We start from the raw sequence: 12,641 nt of genomic DNA on the forward strand, positions 1-12,641 counted from the left end.
GAGGCCATCCAGTCAATATCAAACTTGGGACTGAATTTGTCTTTCAAGAAGCGGGGTAAAGGCCAATTCTCAAGCAAACCAAGGGACAAATTAGTTTGGAGACAACAAGTGACACTTAGGATTAGTGCAGGTCAAAGGATCTCAATTGTACTCCATCTATTTGCAATACAAGTTAAAGAAATACCACAAGGGCCGTCAATTTTGGGGCCCACATGCTATCCATTGTCCAAAATTAAAGTGGTAAAGTATGCATTTCAATTTATGTAAATTTTATGCTTATTATAATTAGTGTTAAATCAAGTTAGTACTACCCTATCCAAAGAGGAAGGCTGGTTTCAATATTCCATCATCAGGACACCATCAATTCCCTCAAATTGGTGGGCCCCAAGTACCTGATTGAAGTTAAGAAGCTTTGCTCTTGTGCTGAAATTGGATACAATTGAGCATTACATCAAGAATATCTTCAAATAGTAAGATGGGATTGAGTAGGGATGATGCCTCTTAATCTAAAAATTCACGAAGTGTTGGGAAAAATGCAATGCCTAATCTTAGACAAGGCACTCAGCATGGGCAGCAAGCTGAGAATGAGGAAATTGGACAAGAGGTGGGTTCTTTTAGGTCTCTTAAAGATAATGACCAGCAAGAGAAAGAGGAATTTAATGACCAGTTTAAAGATCAACTAAGGACATCAGTTGAAATGTTTGTGCAATTGAAAAATGATCCTTAGTTCATGCAATTTTTGAACCCCTTAAAGGAGGGCAGCAAAGGCAAGAAGAGAAATTGTCTTCAAGAGGTTCAGGACAACAAGATGCACCAAAGGAAGAGCCAATACAACTGCATGATGTTCCAAATGTGAGTAGTGAACATAAGCAAATGATGTCACTGGGGCAATTGATGCATATACAAGGCCATCTTGGTAGTGCCAATCGAATGGGTTTTGGACAGTGGGGCATGCATGCAATGATGGGGCAGCCATGGTACTTTAGTTTCTATGCTACAGGGATCAAGGATCACACACGAGAATGTATGACACAACTCCTTATGGTATACAACAACCAATGTGTGGTGTGCAAGGCCCAATGCATCCGGGTGTGGCTAGTAATATGCATAACCTCATATAGAGCAATGTTGGCATGATGTTGGGGCACAAAGTTGCAAGTTTGGCACAATGCATATATGTAGGCCACTGTATTTGGGGACTTCTCATATTAATGTTGGTCATGCAAATGCTCCATATAGTGCTAGTCATGAGGGAAAATGCAATTGGTAATGCCTACATGAGATAATATAGCTATTAGTGCATGCAATGTATGGAAAAATGTATCTTGGTATAGCTGGTGTATTCAAGTTTCCATGCACAGTCACATTGTAAAGATCCAAAGTATGCAGATAAGAATAATGCCTAATGCACTAATGCTCCTAGCATGTCAAGTACACATGAGGGGCTAGTCAATTAGTTGCAATGTTGCATATTAGTTAAGTTGGAATTGCAAAAATGTTAAAGTTGAAAGCATTGCAATGCTTAAGAGGAAAAAAGGCCTAGAATCTAGTGGAGGTTTTGAGGCAAGTTAGAGGTAAAGTTTCCATGTGCTTCTTGGTGAAGTTTTGGCATTATTTCACCTATGAAAGAATACAACTGGATGGAGGGTAACCTAGCAAATTATCCTCAATGATACACTTTACCTTGATGTGTTTTAGTAAGAGCCAACTTTGGATCGGGCTTTTTCAGGTTCAATAAAGCATAGAAGGTCCAAAGTATTGTCTAATGCTCAAGGGGGAGGATGCATCTCCACTCCCCTAGTGATGGATTATGGATAGCTTGGTTATGTAGAGGATCTCGGATGTACTTAGCTTGTATCCAAAGTATTGTGCGCTAACAGTATTTCTACCAATGGGATCACTATTGAGTATACTAGTCATTGTGAGTTGGCATGCAAATGTGTATGGTTTGCACCTAGGCTCTAAAACTATACATTTGCAAGGTTGCTAGCATGTATGAAATACATGGAATGTACATTTGGATGTGGTGTGCATTTGCAAGGCATATATGGGATGCATGGATGGCATGCGATACACATTTACAAATGATGCAAGAGAAGTACAATTGCATAAGTTACATGTGGTTTGCAGTTGATGTATGCCTTACCTGAGTATCATGTAGTACATCATTGCAATGAGGCATTGGTTATGTTAATTTATGCATTACAATGCCTTGGTGGTCAAAACAGCATTGGGTTTTGGCATGTGGATACATCCCTTATGGTTCTAACAATGGGTATGATTCATGTGTGTGGATCATAACTCATTTAAGTGATTGGAATTTCAAGTATATAGAGGGTATAAGCATGGTTAAGCAATAGGTGCACATATTGTTTGACTATGATACCAACATGTATTTTCAATAGTGCCAACTGATGTTTTGGCACATTGTAGTACAGTCGAGGATAATTGCAAGGATTTCAAGGGGGTGGTCTGTCACAAGGACAAGAAATTTTATTACTTTGCTTAGCATTTCATTATAAGTTAATCAAATGTGCAAATGTGACGTGCATATATAAGGTGCACGTTAATTATTTCACAGTATGGGACCCGAGAGATATTAGTTGGTGTCAAAGGCAAAAGTTATAATAAGTTATACTTGATAGGTACCAGGTGGTACCTTGTCTCAGATTTGGGCCTAGAACAATTTATTGCCACTAATATCAGTGGTAACATTAGACACTATGTATTATTTAATTAATTAATGCCAGTCTAAGAGCTAATAACTACTTAGGGATATTTCGGAGACAAATTGGACTAGCCAATTTAATTATTGCCTGATAGAATTATTCTTTTGGACACTAGAATAATTATTAAATTGATTTTTAGTGAAAAATGGGATTAGAAGACTACCAATTGATAAAGCTTTTCCATGTAAGTAGGAAAAACATTTTAAGGAGCTAGTGAAAGTCTATTCTAACTATTGTGAGAGAGAAGGCTGTTAGAGAGCAAGGAGATGCTATTGATGTGATTTGCAGTTATCAATGACTATTCCTGCAACAAGTGACAATAGTTTGGAGCTCTCCAAGAGTAGGTAACAGCAACCCAAGGTCCTTCTGGTAAAGTGATAGCATATAAGAGGGACAGTAGTTTTTCTGGTTGTCCTTAGCTGTAAGTTACAACTACCATGGTTGTTTGAACACGGTAGCAGTAGTTTTTTCAACATTTCTCACAATGAAACTATAAAATTTCTCTCTCTACAACCAACATTCTCTCTCATCCCCTAGCCATCTCTCAAGTATCTTAGCGAAACCCAACCATTTGAGTCATTGAAGAAAGAGATTTCAATTAATCTCTGCTATACTCTAATTTATGACAAAAATTACGGTTTGAGAGCGACCTCCAGATGTGTGCTCAGAATAAGGGCCTAGGACTTGAATTTCAGGGAGATTCAAAAGGCTAGTCAATCAATATCAGATTTGGGACTGAATTTGTCTTTCAAGGAGCAAGGTAAAGGCCAATCCCCAAGCAAACCAAGGGGCAAATTGGTTTGGAGGCTTGCTTGTAAGTTTTGACAAAAAGTGGCACTTGGATTAGCAGAGGAGATTGGAGGATCTTCATTGTACTCCATCCATTTGCAATAAAAGTTGAAGAAATGCTGCAAGGGCTGCAAATTTTGGAACCAACAAGCTGTCCATTGTCCAAGATGAAAGTGATAAAGTGTGCATTTCAATTCATTTAAACTTTATACTTGTTGTAATTAGTGTTAAATCAGGTTAGTACCACCCTATCTAAGGAGGAAGGTTTGTTTCACCATGGCCTAGTTTTAGCATTATTATTATCACATTATCTACTTTTGTAGGATGAATGAACATATAAATGCATAATCATGGAAATCTCCCTTGCCTTCATGAATGAGTGCATCATTAGCAAACATGATTTTACTTGTCTTCTTCCATGTTCATCTCTTGTTTGTGAAATACAACTAGAGTATGGCAAGGACATTTAAAGCTCTGACAAACTCTTCATCCATCGCTCTTTCACATGTGACAGCAATCTTCATCATGGGGAGATCTGGTGGAAAAGTAGGGTTTCTCAGCCCGCATAGATCAGTCCTTGGCAACCACTGTGGCACAGCAGCAGTCCGTTTCTCTCCTCTCTAGGTTGTGTGATATCTGGCCACATATACCAGCCCTTGTCCATGCATTATGAGAAGACCATCCTTAAGAACGTAATGTTCATGCCTGCGCCCATTGCATAGCTTTATCATACACATAAGCAAAGTCCTTTCAGCGGCATATTGCTCTTTCATGGCATCCAACTCTGAATGATATGCCATAGTCACTTCTGAAGTCTATGGTTTTCTAGAGAGTGCATCTACTACACATTTTTCTTACCCTCAGTATGTATTAGTTGAAAATGAAAGACACACTCCCCATTGCTTCATGAGTTGAGCTTTGATATAGGCACCAAATCCTCTTTCTCTTGCTGATTTTCAGCATCTTGAAGCCATGAAGTACCAGCTTCATGGACCAACCTTCAGCATTCTGCTCATGTTGAATGCCCATTCCATGGTTGGGCTCCTGCAAGTTGGTCGGCAGTTTCTAGGTATACCGTAGATTTGACTATGTTTGCCATTTATAGGTGCAAAGGTTATAGATTTCAGATCTATAAGCTCTTTGGTAATTACTATGTTGCAGACACAAAGCACATATGTATTAAAAAGGTTATAATTGCAATACTAGAAATCACCAAAATCTAGGAAACCCTATGATTGATGAGTCACATGTCAATAATGCTCCAACCTTTAGCCCTCAAAATAGAGGCTTTTGCTCCATTTTGCATGCTTTATCTACAATGGATATTCATCCTGCAACTACAATATTGCTATTTCAAGACTTGATTGTGCATTTGATGGGAAGTCTTTTTGAGCTGTGTGAGCAATGTTCGGCTAAATTGTGGAGATGTGAGACTCAAGTGTAAGGATCAGTTTTGTTTGGTAAACATTGTTGTCAAAATGGAAAAGTAATGTTGCCACCATTGCAACATCCATTGCAACGGTTGCATGACATACAGCCTCAAAGTAGAGTATTCAAAAATAGTATACGGGCATATAATTTTACAAATTGCAATTATTCTTATATAGTTAGTAAAAAATACTATAATTTTTTGTTGTAATGTACCTGGTATGGGCTTGGAGATTGGTAGTTTTGCAAGGTTGCTCGTTTTGTCAAAATGACTGACTTGTCATGCAATGCATTATTTCCAATGTCTTTTGATTCCTCCAATAGAGAGGCATCGCGATAACAAGATTCATAATTGCTTGAAGACATGCTTGCTGAATTTTATCACAGCTGAGAACAATTCCAGTAATTTGCTTGCAAATTGGGTGCCATGGCCACCTACTCAAGGGAGTTGATGTATTTTGGCAATAGAACCATGAAAATAGGCTTCCTTGCTAGAAAGGGTAGTAAATCCCTGATTTACAAAAGATAGCAGCGAGGAAATTTTACATAAATTAATAAAATTCGGCACTTTACCAACTAAAGAGACAATTCAACAACATTGGACCCCCTTGCAGCGTTGCTTCTTGATTGATTCCAGAAATTGAAGAGATACAACAGAGGGAGACTGAAGCTCTAGAATTTGAGACCAATTTGAGAGCTCGAAGCTCTTCAAAGATCCATTAACTGAAATCTCCCTTGATGCCAAAAATCAAGACTCAATCCCTGACAAACCTGGATCAATTTGCTGTCCTATGCAACCAGCAACCCTAATCCTCAATTTTCCCATTAAGTTGAGTGCCCGGGAAAGCCAGTTTGAGTCTTCTGCTGCATGCAATTCAACCCTACTGTAGACCATAAAATGTCTTCCACAACCCACAAAATGTCTTCCAATCTGCTGCCAATTGACTGAATTTACGATGGCAACCCAGAAAATTGACTAGAACATGCATGTGCACATCCCAAGGCATCCATGCAGCCTCTAATTCCTGCTGGTTACACACCTGGGATCAACAAACTCCCAACGGCAGCACTTCCAGTTCAGCATTGCGGCAGGCAACAAGAGTTTCTCCTCCAAATCAGGCTGGTGACAGCAATTTCTGCCCTAGATCATGCTGGCAACAGCAGTTCCTGGCCGAGAACAGGAATGAGAGAGAGAAGAGCAGCAGAAATGAGAGAAAATCTGATTTTGCAGTCCCTAGAACGGGCCCAACAGCAGTTACCCATCTGGTGCCCTGCTTTCCGGGGCCTTTCCTCTCCTTGCATGGCCTGGTAAAGGGCTAACTGACACGTGGCAGGTAGCCCCTAACATTTGGGCAAAACCTGCCCATGCAATCCCGACGAATCTCTGTTCTCGAGAGGGTTTTGTCACAAAAGGTGACAATCATGTGTGCCTATTGGTGGTGTGGGAACCATGCCATTACTTCTTGACCATCCTCATTGAAGCTCTCTAGTGGAAGTCCTACATGTTCTAGGTTTGTGCTTTCATATTCTCTGAGTTTATGTCCTTACCAGTCTCAGTACCCTTGTCATCTTCATTGAGCAAGCCAAATTTGTCAAGGATGCTGTTCAAGGGCCATTCTTTCGACAACTTGTCACAGGCATGGGCTTTATTGTCTCCATTCCGCTTTCTTTAAGCAAGGTTGTCCTTGGCACCTCCCCTTTGCCACACCCATTAGGCTACCATCCACCCCAACAGGTTCCATCCTATCCCCCACCATCTTCATTGGTGGTTCCCTTGCCACACCCATTAGGCTACCATCCACCCATACGTTCCATCCCATCTCCCACCATCTTCATTAGTGGTTCCCTTGGACCTCCTGTCACTTTCAAAAAAGGATACCCAGGATTGTGAGTTCTTTCAAGGATTCTCATCTTGCGAGCCATCCCATGCCCTTTGGTCCTTGATGTTAATCTCTAGTGGGAGTGCTTTTCAACATCTTTGATAGCTTCTCACTATCTTCTAGTTGGGCCAATGATTTGGCTAATCCATTCCCAACTAAGTACCTTCTATGTGACCTTTTTGAGGCCTTTCCACTCCCATTGGCAATTTTTGCCACCCATTTCTTTGGATTTTCATATTGAGAGTGGGTGATATTTCTTGGTTGGTTTTCTTCATCCATGGACTCCAACAACAGTGATGTGTTTTGATCTTCCATTAGATCCCTGAACTCTTTGGCCTTTACTCACACCCAAGATCTAAGATGGGGTGTTACCAGACATGATTTTCTCCATCTTCTTCCATATTTATCTCTTGTTTGTGAGCCTTAACTAGATTCTTGCGAGGACGTCTAGAGATCTAATGCAATCTCTACCCATCAGTCTTTCTCATGTGACAGCAGCCTTCATCATAGCCACATTTGGTGGAGATTAAGGTTTTCTAGCCCTTCATAGATCAGTCTTTAGAAACCCATATGGCACAGCAGCTGTAGTGCACATCAGGCGGAAATCAGGGTTCCCTAGCCCTGCACGGATCAGTCTGGAAGACCACATCACAAAGAAGAAGCCATTTTCTCTCCTCCCTCCATATCATGATGCCTGGCCACACATTCCAGTCCTTGGTGCACATTTCCAGCATGGGCAGCACACTTAGACTGCTCAGTGAACATTTTCAGGTCTGTTTGTGGGCAAAGAGGACCTTACTGCAATAATGAAGTGTGCATGTGTGCAGCATAAGGGAGACAGACAAAGGAAATCACAATGAACACAAAGTGTGGAAGAAAGAACAACAGATTTGGCATCATGTGGTTGGCCCACCATGTGATCAAGGGACCAGTTTTTATAAAACTTAAATTGACAGATTCTGTGCATCCACATGTGAAGATTGTTTTCCACTTTCTGTGTTTCTTGGGTTGTTGGCATAACTGGACTATCGAGAATACATTCATTTCTTCCCGAGTGCGCAGTCACATTACCCATCTGTGAGATCTTCTTCATTGGCTGCTTAGCATCATTCAGCCTGCAGGCATCCTTCACAGGGATGATTTGCTTTCTTGGCATGCTGCAGTTTCTTCAGTCCTTGTCAGCCATATAGTCTTATTGTGACTCCTATATTGTCGATCATATAGGTCACTTGTATTTTTGTGTTTCTGGTAATTAATACAGTTACCATTTGTAGAAAGAAAACAATGGATCTATGTCCACTGGTCAAATAATCTGATGTGTATCATATAGTTGGGTGGATATATATGACAAAGTAGACCACCAAAATATGGGAGTACGACAAACCCTCTCAACAACATTTAGAATATAGTTGGGTGGATATATACAACAAAGTGGACCACCAAAATATGGGAGTACCCCAAAACAGAAATGGACAAACACTCTCAACAACATTTAGAAAGAGAAGTGTGAACCCAAAATGTGCAACAAGTGAATAGAAAAGAAAAGAGATACATAAAAATGGATGAGAGAAGAACAGAAAGCCCCTCTTAGATGGGAAAAGAAGATGAATCCCCAAATGACAAGATGACTCTGCAGAAAGTGCAACAAATTCAGTCAGAAGGAGTGGTCAGTGTGTCCTAATGCTGACCCTGTAATGAAGAAACCTTGTGCTCATTCTGGGATTTTAAAGCTAGAATTGTGGATCAACTCCAATTTGGACTCCGATTGAAATCCTCAATCATCTTGAATATGGAGCCCAGTATAAGAGGAGTCTTCCCGATGGTTGGAAAGTTGAGTCCCAGCTATATGTTGAATCTACAGAAAGATAAGGAAATTTTGTCCAAATATGTGATGGCTCCATGTGAATTTAAGATGAAATTTGCCACTTTGTCAACAAGACCTCAAAAAACTATTTAATCAATCTTCCATTTAAATAGTCAAATCACCTCATGTGAGCAATTTCTATTTTGTGCCCAAGGCTATATAGGGAAAGCTAAAAAGCTAAAACAATGGCCATAGTAAAAAGTGTTAAGTTCAAACACTTAGGAGAACAATCCAATGACAAATTTTTGAAAATTAAAAGAATCACTAGCACAGTTTACATTGAATTTTTATGAATTTTTGAACTCCTAAAATCTTTTACCATAAACTTTGCTGCGTCCACTTTCTAGTACCAAGGTTTTTGATTCAAGTGCAACCTGGGAGGAAAGAGACAGTTTAAAATACAAGCAGAAATTTAAATACTCCACAATGAAATGATTGAGCTATAAATCCATATCTGAAAAAGATGTAAATATCTACCTTTTCAGATTGGAGTTGCCTACAGGCTTCTCTTATATGATGGTCCACTTGCAACAATTTTAGGTAAAGATTCTTAAGCTGCATAAAAGCAATCAAAGGATTCAGATATGTTGTCAATTGCTACACCGAAACCTCACCTTTTCTTCACATGAAAATTAACACCCAGATTGGTACTAATCTATTCTAGCAAAAGACCAACAGGTTTATGTTGTCGTGCAAAGGTGGTGATTGACATCAAGTATCAAATGATAGTTTATTGTTCCAGTGAGAGAGTATGGCATCTCTTGACTGGCCAGAGAGACAATTGGCACAATGAAAGTGTCCTTCACAAGACAATAGGTCTCTTCCTCAAGCACAATCTTCAAAAGAGACATCGCTTCTTAAACCACGCACTTTTAATCTGTATTATGCCCCACTAAATACTTCAAACTTCACACCTTTACCACACTCAATGTAATCTTTTGCTTTGCCTACCAGTGCCAAGTTAAAATAGGTAGGTGGCTGCAAAAAGGATACACTTGCTATACCAACATTTTGACCAGCACTAAATGGAGCATTAACATAACCAGCAATTGTCCTAAGTTCCAAACATACTGGATTGCATGGATGCATTACCAAACATGTTAATTTGTACCCTGAGCATCATGTCAACATTGATATACATTGGATTTTTAATTCCATTGACCATACCTGGATACATTTGGCCTTGCATGCCCTTTGCATAGATGGCTGCAGCCTGCATACCATGTACATTCGGTCTATCCATTCCCATGGCTAAAGTGTTTTGAGCCATTATATGGAAAGCTGATTCACCTCCAAAGTAGCCCGAGTGATCCACATTTGCATATATGCCTTGCTTTTGATCATCAAATGGATTGGCGCTACCAAGTTGGCCTTGTATTTGTATCAATTCCCCCATCAATACTAATTGCTTTTGCTAATTGACTATGTTGGGAGCATCATGACGCTGTTTTGGCGCTTCCTTCAATATATTTCATTGTCTCAAAGCTCTAGAGGATGACTTTCTCTTCTTGTCCTTATTGCCCTTCGTTGAAGAGTTCAAAAATTGAGTCAATTGAGGATCCTTTGCTAATTGAGCACGGATATTAACTAATATCCTAAACCGATGTTTAAATTGATCATCATATTCTTCACTTTTATGCTTGTCATCAATATCATTTAGCATAGAAAGCCTTGCATTTTGGTCTACACCAATATTTTCAGCTTACTGCCCCAATTGTGTACCTTGTCCAAGATTAGGCATTGCATTTCCTCCTTTACCTTGTGAATCTCACTATATGAAGACATTCTTGTTGTAATGCTCAGCTGAATATAATTTCAGCACTCTATTGATACTATCAAAATTGCTAACAAAGCTACTATCCAAAAGATAGTCCTTTCAACTAATTTTATCTCTCCTGCTTTAACATTCTCTCAGCAATTCTCAACATATTCCAACCATTAGTGAAGAGTGATTCAAGAAATTGCTACTATCACCCTCATTTGGAGCAGCCGTCAGGCTTTCTACAACCACCTTGGGATCCATGCCATACCATTACAATGAAGGCCCCATACCCCAAATGACTGACAATAGAACACAAGTACGAAATAGCAAAGCATGCCAATCACAAGATTTCAAACATAAAAGTTTGGCTTTTGCAAATTTAATATGCACTCCAACAACTAGCCCAAATGTAGACAAGCTTATATATGACAAGCATAAGTGGCATGTGCATAGACACAAGGGAGGAAGACTGAGACAGTGTGTGGGAAGGGTTGATGCCCAAAACTAGTGAAAGTTTACAAGTGTGCAAGTTAAGGACCAAAAGATGCAAGGTTGTGAATCTAAATGGCATGCCTACTAGCAATTATATATGTTCACCATTGAGAGTGTAAAACATTGGGGAGTCCTAAGTCCTCACTTGGAAATATTACTTCACAACCATTGGTTCTATTGAGAAATCAAGGAGCTTATTAGCTCATTCTTTGCCATTGTACTTAATGATGAATGAATATCTTAATTCTTCTTGTATGAAGACTTTACGTCTTTCAATGCATCTGCAGCCTCAGGCCATGTCCCTTGGTGTTTGACATAATCTCGTTGCATCTCCTCCTTTACATTATGTGGAAGGTAACTCTTAACATGAAACTTTGAATCTTGGAATCTGGCTTGTAGAAAAGTCCTATCCTTCTTGTGTAAGTTTAATCGCATCCTTGGCATCATTTCTCTGTCGTTTTCCCATGACATATTTAAACTTCTCCGAAGCAAATGAGAAGCCGATAATGACATTGGATTGATTCCTACATGTTCGTGGTGGAAAATTGGATGGCCAAATTAGTATAAGCAATCATATTAAGCTTTGAATGAGAAACACACAGGCCTGCATCAATGGCAGGCAATGTATGGCCGATCAGACTGCCAAACATAGTGTTAAGAAAGAGCCTGCCTGCTCAAAGTTATGGCAAAGAGCTGCGTTATGGCGAAGCAAGCGCTGGACAGTTGAGTTCTTGTCCTCTTTAATCTCTCCATCAGCACCACTACCACCACCATCCTCTGCAGCCACGACCGCCCTTCCCTCCTCCTCGTCCTGCAGCTGCTGCTCCTGATGGCCCTCTTCTTCTCCGGCGGCCATGGTCAGGGCTCATGACTGCACAAACATTTCCAGTCGGGTTCTCTTGATTTCGTATGCCCTTTCCGCAGAACACGATGTTCGTTTTTAACAGTTAGACCGCACACGAGGTTGACAAGTTCAGCAAGGTTTAGTTATGTTATGAATTATATTATTGCTTTTAGCCATATGCTAGGCAAAATGGATGCATGGCTTTTGAAATATATATGAGAATTGAATGCATGTTTTTAATGGAACAAATTCATTCTGTTGAATTCAATGTGTTTTGAACTATACCTTGAAAAAATAAACACATTTTTTAAATTATGCATGAGATGAACAAGACTCGTGAGCTTCTGGAGCTAATTAGATTTGCCTAAAAACTTGTCAAATAGCTCCACACATTGTGTTCATGAAGAGTACCTTGCGAAACATAGAACCAAACGCCAAAATTTTGCTTGATCAAAGCTTGAGAAGGAATGGCTTTAACATTTCACTATTTTTTTGGTTAAGAATAAATTTATAACTTCGTAAAAGCATATAATCTTTTTTAAAAAACCTATGAGCATGCTATACAAGCAGCATGTTGAAAAGCTGGCACAAGTCTCTTCGTTGTTTCATAATTATGGGAAAAAATGACATTCCCCCATCTTTCAAGAAGATATGCACTTTTCTTTGCTTTTCTTTACTGCTAACCTTGTGAAAGAGTGTATTTATGAAAATCAAAATCCACTTTGCTGAAGTCAAGCTTGGAATGATAACATAGAACTAATTGAGTGGTCCAAATTAAATCTAGCTTTAGAACACATTAGTTTCATGTTCAAAACTACTAATAACTAATTAATTGATTATTTTAACTAATACC

At 39.5% G+C, this 12,641-nt stretch overlaps 1 protein-coding gene across 2 annotated transcripts in view; it reads right to left on the reverse strand.

The window, feature by feature from the left end:
* LOC148013871 (uncharacterized) overlaps positions 1–11,890 on the reverse strand; it is an 85,747-nt gene extending 73,857 nt beyond the window's left edge. For both annotated transcript variants that reach the window (XM_087666382.1, XM_087666381.1), the window contains exons 1-3: positions 11,615–11,890; positions 9,168–9,245; positions 9,010–9,064 (exon numbers count right to left, since the gene is read on the reverse strand). In XM_087666382.1, coding sequence (XP_087522508.1) covers positions 9,010–9,064; positions 9,168–9,245; positions 11,615–11,800 — 319 coding nt within the window. In that variant the 5' untranslated portion in view covers positions 11,801–11,890. The remainder of the gene's footprint in view (positions 1–9,009; positions 9,065–9,167; positions 9,246–11,614) is intronic.
* Between the last annotated feature and the right edge of the window lie 751 nt (positions 11,891–12,641).

The sequence above is a fragment of the Lygodium microphyllum genome, chromosome 25 (genome assembly GCF_053477565.2).
Source record: "Lygodium microphyllum isolate KBCC chromosome 25, Lygodium_microphyllum_v1.1.10, whole genome shotgun sequence".
NCBI classification, from domain to species: Eukaryota; Viridiplantae; Streptophyta; class Polypodiopsida; order Schizaeales; family Lygodiaceae; genus Lygodium; species Lygodium microphyllum.